This window comes from Falco biarmicus, assembly GCF_023638135.1.
Source record: "Falco biarmicus isolate bFalBia1 chromosome 22 unlocalized genomic scaffold, bFalBia1.pri SUPER_22_unloc_2, whole genome shotgun sequence".
NCBI lineage: Eukaryota > Metazoa > Chordata > Aves > Falconiformes > Falconidae > Falco > Falco biarmicus.
In genome coordinates, this window is record NW_026611668.1 from 32,724 (window position 1) to 43,327 (window position 10,604).

The 10,604-nt window shown below is 69.2% G+C and overlaps 3 protein-coding genes across 3 annotated transcripts in view; 1 reads left to right on the forward strand and 2 right to left on the reverse strand.

The window, feature by feature from the left end:
* SIRT2 (sirtuin 2) overlaps positions 1–3,053 on the reverse strand; it is a 4,345-nt gene extending 1,292 nt beyond the window's left edge. Inside the window, 15 exon segments of the mRNA XM_056326006.1 lie at positions 355–421; positions 508–559; positions 637–713; positions 851–888; positions 891–905; positions 1,014–1,073; positions 1,461–1,590; positions 1,695–1,763; positions 1,894–1,950; positions 2,063–2,169; positions 2,270–2,311; positions 2,415–2,531; positions 2,644–2,683; positions 2,796–2,841; positions 2,944–3,053. Coding sequence (XP_056181981.1) covers positions 355–421; positions 508–559; positions 637–713; positions 851–888; positions 891–905; positions 1,014–1,073; positions 1,461–1,590; positions 1,695–1,763; positions 1,894–1,950; positions 2,063–2,169; positions 2,270–2,311; positions 2,415–2,531; position 2,644 — 832 coding nt within the window. The 5' untranslated portion in view covers positions 2,645–2,683; positions 2,796–2,841; positions 2,944–3,053.
* A 243-nt stretch (positions 3,054–3,296) lies between these two features.
* On the forward strand, positions 3,297–6,117 carry NFKBIB (NFKB inhibitor beta). Its single transcript, XM_056326000.1, is given in 9 exon segments — positions 3,297–3,553; positions 3,595–3,692; positions 4,303–4,408; positions 4,519–4,747; positions 5,383–5,438; positions 5,440–5,472; positions 5,574–5,714; positions 5,716–5,820; positions 5,975–6,117. Coding segments are annotated over 9 exon segments (954 nt in total). The 5' UTR covers positions 3,297–3,415; the 3' UTR covers positions 6,023–6,117.
* Positions 6,118–6,364: 247 nt separating this feature from the next.
* On the reverse strand, positions 6,365–10,589 carry SARS2 (seryl-tRNA synthetase 2, mitochondrial). Its single transcript, XM_056326008.1, is given in 16 exon segments — positions 6,365–6,709; positions 6,799–6,865; positions 7,007–7,057; positions 7,059–7,428; positions 7,547–7,659; positions 7,744–7,831; positions 7,986–8,031; positions 8,140–8,248; positions 8,360–8,407; positions 8,523–8,628; positions 8,731–8,794; positions 9,093–9,147; positions 9,236–9,376; positions 9,485–9,514; positions 9,695–9,790; positions 10,341–10,589. Coding segments are annotated over 16 exon segments (1,746 nt in total). The 5' UTR covers positions 10,575–10,589; the 3' UTR covers positions 6,365–6,581.
* Positions 10,590–10,604: the final 15 nt, after the last annotated feature.

Below are 10,604 nucleotides of genomic sequence, written 5' to 3' on the forward strand. Positions count from 1 at the left end.
GACACCCCTGTATGCCCCCAGACCCCTCCATGCCCCCCAGGCTCCCCTAGCCCCCCCCAAGACCCTCCCTACACCTCCCTGACACCCCCGTACACCCCCAGACCCCTCTGTGCCCCCCCAGGCTCCCCTAGCCCCCCCCCCCAATCCTCCCCACGCCTCCCTGACACCCCTGTACACCCCCAGACCCCTCCGTGCCCCCCCCAGGCTCCCCTAGCCCCCCCTCGATCCTCCCCACGCCACCCTGACACCCCTGTACACCCCAGACCCCTCCATGCCCCCCCCAGGCTCCCCTAGCCCCCCACAGACCATCCCCACACCACCCTGACACCCCTGTACGCCCCCAGACCCCCCCACCTGTAAGCCTTTCAGAATCAAAGTCCATGCCACAGCCGAAGCCCATCAGAGACATGAGGGGGTCACTCTGGGGGGAAGGGGACACAGTTGTGGCAGTGCCCTGCCCCCCCCCCCCCAACTTTAACAAACCCTCCACACACACCCCACTCTCACCTGCCCTGTCTTCTCCTTGTTGATGAGGAGCCGGGGGGTGTTGGTGGGGACCCTGGGGGGAAAAAGGAGGGGGTGATCAGCATTGGAGAGCACGGGGGGGTCCTGGGGGGGGCCGCGGGGGTGTCCAACCTGCTGACGAGGGAGGCGAAAGGCTGCACCTGCAGCGAGGTGCCCATGATGATGAGCAGATCAACTTTTTGGAAGTCCTGTGGGCGGATGAGGGATGTTATTGGGGGGGGAACACACACAAAAGGGACTTTAATGGGGGGGAGGTCCACACTGTGCCCCCCCCCAGCCCCGCTGCGATGCCGGGGGGCCACAGGGCCCCCCCCCAACCACTCACCGACTGCAGGAGGGTGAAGAAGCGGGAGGGGAGGCTCTCCCGAAAAAAACGATATCTGGGGGGGGAGGCAAAGCATGAACAGGAGGGCGGGGGGGGGCGGGGCACAGGTACCCCCTTGGGGTGGGGGGCGTATGGCACCCCATCCCCCAGGTGCCCCCCTTACCGGGTTTCACCACACTCTGACACTTTTCACATCGGGGGACGAGGGAGGAGAAAATGCGCTCTGGAAAAAATGGGGGGGGGGGGGTGTCAGTAGGGGGGGGATGACAGAGATGGGGGAGGGGGGAGGGCAGAGGGGTGATGCAGAGCAGGGATTCCGAGGGGGGGGCATTGGGCACAGGGACACAGGGGGGCCCACAGGGACACTGCGAGGGGCAGGGAAGCAATGGGGGGGCACAGGGACGACACTGGGGGGGGGGCACAGGGACCCCGGAGGGGGGCCACAGCGGGGATGCAGGGCACAGGGACCCCCAGGGGGGCTCAGTACCAAGCGCGACACCCTCCCCAAGCCCCCCACGCCCAGCACAACCCCCCCAAACCCCCTTTACACCCCTCCCAGGGCTGCCCCAGCCCCCCCGGGGGTCCCGTGCCCCCCCCCCACACCCCCTACCCTCCATCCAGCGCAGCCCGTAGTGCTGGCGGCAGCCCGGCCGCAGGCAGTGGGAGCTGAAGAACGTTCCATGCGCTTCCACCAGCCGCTCTGGCTCCAGCCCCGCCACCCGTTCCAGCGTGTCAATGTTCTGCCAAACCGCGAGGGGGGGGGGGGGGGCACAGCTGTGAGACCCCCCCCGAACCCTGGGTCTCCCCCAAAGTGTGTGTGGGGGGGGGGGGGGGGGGCAGGTACCTGGGTGTAGCAGCGCAGCAGCAGCCCCTTCTCCTGCAGCAGCCGCATGAAGTAGTGGCAGACGGTGGGCTGGGGGGGGGGAGACACACAAATTGGGGGGGGCAGTTAGATCTGGGGGGGCAAGGAGACACCCCCCCCACCCCCCACCCCCGATTTTATTTATATATTATTTTAAGCTGGGGCAGAGGAACGGTCTTACCTTGAACTGCCCCGGGTAAAGCTCCCGTGCCAAAGCGAAAAAAGGCTCAGGGTTTTGCTGCGGGGGTGGAAAATAGGGGAGATTAAGGGGGGGGGGGGGGAGCTCAGGGACCCCGTCAGCGAAGTGGGGACCCCTCCCAAAAAAATCCAGGCATGGGGGAGGGGCATACCTTGAAAAAACTGATCTCGAAGATGGCTTCAGGGTAGGGCAGGTCATAGCTCTGCAGGTTGGCGTAGAGCCCGGTGCCGGGCGAGCGAAAATCGGGGATCCCGGCGGCTGAAATAATTGGGGGGGAGGGGCGTCAGGGACCCCTCCCCACTCCCGGGACTGAAACCCCTCTGGTATCAACAACCCCACCCCCTTCAATCATACTCACAAGTGGAAATGCCAGCGCCCACCATACACACGATGTTCTTGCCTAAAGGGGAAGGAAATTGGGGGCTGGGGGGGTCCTCAAAGCTGGAGCCCCCCCGGGACCCCCCCCGGTTCCCCCCCTCCTCCCGGTAACCCCCCCGCGTTACATCTGTCGCTCTGCAGGAACCGGCTCACTCCCTCCAGCGTCAGCTCTTCCAGCACCTTCTCCGGCTTCTCCCCACCCAGCCCCAGCGTCCGGGACAGGAGGTTCCGCAGCAGCTCCACTGCGGGGGGAGGAAGGGCACACCATATCAGCCACCGGGACCCCCGCCCCGGTACCGGGACCCCCGCCCCGGTACCAGGGCCCCTCCCCCCCCCGAGCACCAGGTAACTTACTGTCAGAGTCACCTGAAGCACCGGGCTCCGTGTCGGAGGTCTGTGTCAAGGAGGAGGGATCAGCGGCGGGGGTCTCCATATCCCCCGGGGGGCTTGGTGCCCCGGTGAGGCCCGCACACACACCCCGGTGAGGCCTACCCGCCGTAACTCACCGGGGACTCCGCGTCTGCTCAGCCTCGTCCCCGCAGGCGCCAGGAGCTGGGAAGGAAGCACCGGGATGGAGGTGGGTGGGTGTGTGTGTCAGTGGGTAGAGCTCGCAGGGGGATGGGGTCCCGCCGCCCCCCCTTCACCCACCGTTACCCTCCGGCTCGGCCATGGGCGGGGGACGCTGCCGCTAGGCCGCACCTCCCAGCATGCCCCGCGGGCGCCGCTGATTGGCTGAGGACACTGCGCTCCTCCTCCCGCTTCAGCCACACCTCCCGGCATGCCCCGCGGGCGCCGCTGATTGGCTGAGAACACTGCGCTCCTCCTCCCGCTTCAGCCACACCTCCCGGCATGCCACGCGGGCGCCCCCACCCTGCAGCCACACCTCCCAGTATCCCCCTCGCTCGGAGCTGATTGATTCCACCCCCCCCCCCTCCCGGCCAGCGTTGATTGGTCCCCTCCTCCCGCCGCACCTCCCGGCATGCCCTGCTGCCGGAAGTGCCCTGGAGACTACGGCTCCCGGCAGCCCCGCGCGGCCGCCATCGCCGGGCCCGGCGGGGATTTCCCGGACGGCGGCGGCCCCATGGCGGCGCGGGCCTGAGGGCGGCCCAGCGCGGCGGGCCCGGCGATGGCGGCCGCGGCGGAGGCGGCGGCGGCGCCGCCCCCTGGGGAGGTGAAGCGGACCGAGGGGGATGAGTGGTGCGACAGCGGCCTGGGCTCGCTGGGGGAGGGGCAGCTGGGCCCGTTCCCTGCCAGCCCCGGCCCCGCCAGCCCCGGCCCGGCCTGGGGAGCGTCGGCGCCGCTGAGGGTGCTCAGGAGGCGGGGGAGGCCCCGGCGGCGGTTGGGGGGGACCCTACGGCCTGGCTGCGGCACGTCCTGGGCTTCCTTACCGAGGATGGGGACACGTGAGTGCGGGGGGGGGGGGGGCTCCGTCCTCTCCGAGGGGGTGCTGCTGGGGGGTGGGTGCTGCTGGGGGGCTCTGTCCTCTTCTGGGGGGTTCCACCCCTTTTTTCTTGGGGGGCTCCATCATCTTCTGGGTAGTCCCACATCTCTTTTTTTGGGGGTGGGGCTCTATCTTTTTATGGGGGTCCCGCCCCTCTCTTCGGGGGCGGGGGGGGTCCTCCATCCTGCTCTGGGGGGTCCTATGCCTCTCTTCTGGGGGGTGTGTCACTTCTTCTGGGGGAGGGTTGTTCCTTGTCTCCTTGGGGAGGGGTCCTCTCGGAGGTGGCATTTCTCCTCTTTGCGGGTGCGGGTCCCTCCTCTTTTCGGGGGGTCCCTTCTCTTATGGGGTGGGGGGGTGTCCCATCGTCTGAGGATCCCCCTGCCTCTCCTGGAGGGCGGGAGACGTTCTCCTTTTCTTGGTGGGGGGAGTCCCTGCCCTCAGCACCCTGACCCTGTGCCCGCCCCCCACATCCCCCCCCACCCAGTTTATCCTTGAGCCGGGGGAGGCCTGTAGGGCTGGGGGGTGGCAGGACCCCCCCAACCCACCTCCCCCCCACCTCCCCCCCACCCCAGGGCCTTGCACTTGGCCGTGATCCACGAGCACGAGGCGTTTCTGGACTCCATCCTCCAGTACACGGGGGGCACCGAGTACCTGGACCTCCAGAACGACCTGGGGCAGGTATTGGGGGGGGGGGGGCGTAAAATAAAGGAGGGGAGGGCCACAGGGAGCGTGTTACCCCCTTAGCTGAGTGGGGGGGGTCTCTGTGTGTACCCCCCCCACCTTTGCAGACAGCGCTGCACATCGCCGTGATCCTGGGGCTGTCGGGCTTCGTGCGGAAGCTGCGGGCGGCGGGCGCGGGGCTGTGCCTGCAGGAGCGGGGGGGGCACACGGCGCTGCACCTCGCCTGTCGCGAGGGGCGACGCGGCTGCGCCCGCCACCTGCTGGGGACCCCCCCGGCGCCCCCAGCCCGGCACCAGGAGGAGGCGCGCGCCCAGCTCGACCGTGTTAATTATGACGGTGGGTGGTGGAGGGGGTGGGGGGAAGGGGGGTGGGGGGGCATCCCTGGTGTGGGGGTGCTCCTTTGTGGAGCCCCTCTGGGGGGCTGGGTTGGATCTCCTGGCGGGTGTCTCTCTGTGGGGTCCTCCTGGCGGGGGGGGGAGGGTCTCTTGGGGTGCCTGTGTGGTGTGACTCTTGATGGGGCTGGGGGTGTCCCACAGTGGGGCTGGGGGGATCTCATGGGGTGTCCGTGTTGTGTCTCTCGATGGGGCTGGGGGGTCTCCTTGTGGGGCAGGGGATGTCCGCTGGGGGGGGGGGTGGTGGTGTCCCTCTGTGCGGGTTGGGGGGTCTCTGGGGGTGGGTGGGAGTCCCTCTGTGGGGCTGTGAGGGGGTCTTCTGGGGAGGGGGGGGTCCCTCTGTGGGGTTCCCCTGTGGAGCTGGGGGATCTTTTGGAGGTCCCTCTGTGGGGCTTGGGGGGGGGTGGGGGGGCGCATCCCTTGGGGGGCTGGGGGGGTATCCCTCCATGGGTTCCTGCTATGGGGGCAGGTGGTCCCTCTGTGGGGCTGGGGGGGGGTGTCCTGCTGGGTGTGCGCTCCCCATGGGGCTTAGGGGGGCTGTTCCCCACAGCCCCCCCCATCTCCCCCCCCCCCCCCCAGGTTACACCCCCCTCCACGTCGCTGTCCTGCGCAAAGACCTGGAGATGGTGGAGCTGGCTGCTCAGCGCTGGAGCTGACCTCAACAAGGCGGTGAGCGCTGCGCTGGGGGGAGGGGAACAGAGGGGTCAGCGTGCTGCAGCTGACACCGCCCCCCCCCCCCCCACACCCCAATTTTATTGCCCTCCCCCCAGGAGCCCAGCTGCGGCCGCAGCCCCCTGCACCTGGCGGTGGAGGCGCAGAGCCCCGAGGTGGCCGAGTGCCTCTTACGTGCCGGCGCAGACCCCGCGGCCCGCATGTACGTGGGATACACCCCCCTGTACAGCGCCCGCCACCCGCCCGGACCCCCGCCTCCCCCAGCTGCTGCGCCGCTTCGGGGCCCAGGACCCCCCCGGCGACTCCGACGACAGCCCCGACGAGGGGGAGGGGGACAACAGCGACGTAAGTGCCCCCCTGCACACGCTGCACACTCCAAAATCCCCTCCCTGCCCCCACTGCCCACCCCATTCCCTTTACCACCTCAAAGGCCCCCCCCTCGAAGCCCCCCCCCCCCAGTAATTCGAGGCGGGCTGAGCAGTGCCTGTTCCCCCCACAGGAGGATTACGACGATATCGTCATCAACAGCGGGCGCTGCGTGGACTGACACCCCCCCCACCCCCTCCGAATTCCCCCTATTTATCCGGGGGCTCCTGCTGCTGTTGGCTGGACTTTTGGGGAGCCCCCCCACCAAATCCCCCTCCCCGACCCCTCGGCCCCCCGCCCCCCCTCCCCAATTCTTGGTTGTAGCGTAGAGGATTTATATCGGTTGTTGTAAAATAAAGAGGCGTGCTGCCCCCTCCCCCCCCCGCCAGCCCCCTCCTCATTTTCCTCCTGGTGTGAGGCACTGGGGAGGGGGTCACAGCCCCCCCCATTTCCCAGTGTCCTCTCTGGGTGCTGTGCATGTGTGCAGGGAGAACATGTGAGTGCAAGCGCACGTACGTGTGTCCACAGCCAGGGGGAAGGTGTTTATTGGGGGGGCGCGCATGTCCCTGTGCCCACGCGTGTCCCTGTGACACACATGTTGTATGTCCGTGTCTCCAGCCCAGGGCACAGCCAGCTTCTCGCAGCATCCGTGTCCTGTCGGGCGCAGGGACCGCCTTAGGGCTCCCTCCCCCCCGGGTTGGGGTGCAGCTGGGGGGGCTCCCCCCGGTTCGGGGAGGGGCTCAGGGTCCCTCGGGGCCCCCCCCAGGCTGGTTGGGGCCGATGTACCGCAGCAGCGGGGCTGGGGGCCGGGTGAGCACAGTTTGGCCGATGAGGGGCTGCAGGGCGGGGGGCACACGGACACTGCCGTCTGGGGGGGGGGGGACGCAGGAGGGTGAGCCCCCTCCTCCAGCACCCCCCAGCACCCTGGGGTTGCCCCCAAACCCCCCACCCCACGCACCGGTAGCTGGTTGCACTCCAGGAGGGCGATGAGCATTCGGGAGACAGCGCAGGCGGTGCCGTTCACCTGTGGGGGACCATGGGGGGGTTAAAATGAGGGGGGGTGGAGGGGGTTTGGGGACACCACCCCCCCCCGGGATTTGGGGAGGGGTAGAGAGCTTTGGGGACCCCCCCGGGGGGGATCTTTCACCCCCCACCCTGCGCTCACCGTGTGTGCGTGGCGCAGCCGCCTGGCGCTGTCGCTGTACATGATGTTCAGCCCGCCGGCTCTGGTAGTCGGTGCAGTTGGAGGCGCCTGGAAATCTGGGGGGGGGGGGGGGCCACAGGCATTTGGGGACCCCCCCCAGGTCTGATAATGGGGATTTTCCCTCCAGCTGGACTCCAGGGACCCCCAAAATAGGGGGTTCACCCTCCCAATTCCCCAGAGAACTCAACTCCGGGGCTCTGCCCGTGGGTTCCTGCTGCAGCCTGTAATGGGGGAGGGGGTCCTGCACCCCTTCCCGGGGGGATTCCCCCCCCCCCCCAGTTGCTCTCACCTCCCCGTATTTCCCCCGGCCGGGCATCCAGGCTTCAATATCGAACTTGCGGTAAGCGGGGAGCCCCAGCTCCTCGGTGGGCATATCCAGGACACTGGGGAGGTGGGAGGGGGGGCTGTCAGTGGGCGGGGGGGGGAGACACGCAGGGGGAGAGGGACAGGGACACGTGGGGGGGGGGCTGGGGGACACGGGGACGCCCCTCCCCCCCTCACCGGTAGTGCAAGCCCAGCTCGGAGAAGATTTCCTTCTGCAGAGCCACGAACTCTGCCAGCAGCGCTTCGCTCTCGGCCCCGCTCTCTGCCGCCGTCACCCCGAACATTTCCACCTGGGGAGGGGGGGGGCACACATGGCAGGGGGTGGTGATGTGCCCCCCCCCCCCCTCACCCCCTTCCCCCAGTTCTCCCAGTACCTTGGTGAACTGGTGGACACGGTAGAGCCCCCACGGTTCCCGTCCTGTGTCAGTTTCAGCCCGGTAGCAGGTGCTGGAGCAGACAATCCTGCCGGGGCGGGGGATGTGAGGACCCCCCGCCCCCCCCCCCAATTCCAGGACCCCTCCCCCCGCCCTGGATTCCACAACACCCCTCAAGGGGGTCATCCCTCCCCCACCCCCAAGCAGGTAACAGGGTGGGGGGCACCCTGAGGACCCCATACCTGAGGGGCAGGTCCTCCAGCCGCACAGCATGGTCCATGAAGTACCCTGGGGGGAGACGACAAAGGAGGGATGGGCGTGGGGGGGGGGGGGGGGAGGGGAAAGTGAGGCTTCTGGAGCCCCCTCCCCCAACCCCCAAATCCCATTTTTCCTCACCTGCAATCCCCACCTCGGAGGTCCCAGCCAGGCAGAGGTCCTCGAAGCGCGAGGGGTCGATGGTGTAGATGGGGGAGGGGGTGGCGTTGGGCTGCATCCCGCAGCCTTCCTGGCGGGAAAGGGTACGGGGGGGGGGGGAGGGGGGTCACTGGGGTGGGGGGTGGGGGGTCACTGGGGTGGGGGGGGGGTTTAGGAACGGCGGGAGGGGGGCAGCACTCACAAAAACGGCGCCTCGCAGCAGGTCGGGGACTGTCATGGGTAGGAAACCCTGGGAGGAAAAAGGGGGGGTCATGGGGGGGGGAGAAACCCTGGGAGGAAAAAGGGGGGGCCATGGGGGGGAGGGGAACCCCCGGACCCCCCTGGACACCCCCCCCCCCCAATACCTTGGAGAGCAGCTTGGTCATGGCGAAGCGCACGAGCGCGTGCTGCAGCAGCGCCCCGGCCCCGCACAGGTAGTAGGAGCGATGGCCCGAGACATGCGACAGGCGCCTGCATCACGAGGAGGGGACACACACGTGTGTCATGGGGGACACACATGTGTGACACGTGTGTGGCACCCACCCAGCCCCCCACCCATGGGTGCTCACCCACCGCTGGCGGATGATGTCCAGGCTCTCACCCAGCTCCAGGTGTCCCTTGGGCTTGAAGGTAAAGACTGCGGGGGAGGGAGGGGTGGGAGCCTTCCTCGCCCCGGGACCCCTCTCTCTCCCCCCCAGAGCCTTCCTCACCCCGGGGACCCTCCTCTTCCTCCCCTGCAGCACCTTCGTCACCCCTGGACTCCCCTCTTCCCCCCCCGCCCTCCAGCCCCTTCCTTGCCCCGAGGACCCTCCTTGACCCCTCCTCACCCCCAGACCACCCTCCTCCTCACTCCCCCCATTAACCCTCATCACTTGGACGCACCCTCCTCCTCCTCCCCTCACCTCAAGCCCCCCCTGACCCACCCGCCCCCATACCTGGTTTCTCTCCCACCACCTCCACCACACGAGCCTGGCTCTCATCCCCAACGGGCTGGGGGAAAAGGGGGGGATCAGGGGGTGGGTGGGGGGCACTGATCCCCTCCCCCCCTCGCTGCTGTGCCCCCCATCCCCCCCCTCACCGCCTCAGGGTGGGTGCGGTTGGGGAGCTGCAGGGCTTGGATGTAGAATTGCTCATCCAGGGTGGCCTCCTCAGCCAGCAGCTGCTGCAGCTCCAGCCGGATCTGGCGGCCTTGGGCCCGCAGCGACGTGTAGGCGGGGAGCTGGGGGAGGAGGGGGTGTGGGGGGGAGCGTGGGGGGCACACCCCCCCCATCCCCGTGCCAGAATACCCCTGCCTGGGGGAGGAGATCCCCCTCCCCAAGGTCCCTACCGCCTCCGCTGTCTCCTTGTCGTGGGCTGCCTGCAGGAGGAGAGGGGGGATGGGTGGGTAGGGGGGTCTGGTGAGGGAGGAGGGAGGAAGAGGGGGGTCCCGGGGCAGGGAAGGCTTTGGGGGGAAAAAGGGTGGTCCCCAGGGTGAGGAAGAGGGGGGTCCCGAGGTGAGGAAGGCTTTGGCGAGGGAAAAGGGGGGGGGGTGTCTCACCAGGAGGGCGCGCACACCCTGGGCCACCTGGTCCTTCTCAGCCTGCAGGCGGGCGATGCTGGCCCGCACCTCCCCCAGCCGTGCCCAGCTGCGAACCTGGGGGGGAAAGGGGAGGGGGGGGAGGGGCCGGGGACACGCCCTCAGACCCAACCCACCTGAGGCCACACCCAAAAAGTTAGACCCCGCCCCCCAAACTAAGGACATGCTCCCTGTGAAAACTCCTTCCCCAAACCCCACCCCTACACCCCTCCCAGATCCTGCCCCACCCGAGACAAGCCCCGCCCCCAAGGACCCCACCCACACAGGTGACCCCCACCTGCTACCCCGCCCCTCCCAGATAAACCCGCCCCCAGCCAGACCACCCTCTCCCAAACCCCTCCCCTCCCAGACAGGCCTCCCACAGCCCCCAGGCCCCGCCCCTCCCCAGATTGACCCGCCCCCTCTCCAGCCAGGCCCCACCCCCCTAGAGGCTCCTCCCCCCGACGCTCTGCCCGCCCAGGCCCTCCTCTCCCAGACACGCCCTCTCCCCAGGCCCCGCCCATCCCCAGATTTACCCGCCCCCTTTCCAACTAGACCCCGCCCCCCCTGCTCTGACCCCGCCCCTCCCAGCATGACCCGCCCTCCCGGGGCCCCCTCCCCTGCTCACGATGCCGCCGAGGTCGCCCCCCCGCAGGGCCCCGCGCCTCCGCTCCACCTCCCGCTCGCTCAGCGCCGCCACGTCCAGCTGCGGCCGCGCGCTCCGCCCCTCGCGCACGTGCTCGTACAGTCGGCTCCGCGCCGCCCCTCCCCCCCCCGGTACCCCTCCCCCCGCCCCGGCGCCCCCGCTCGCCGCCCTCCGCCAGCCCCGAACCGCCGCCCCTACAGCTCTGCGCGCCGCCATCTTGCCCGCCACGGCGCGGCGCCGGGCCGG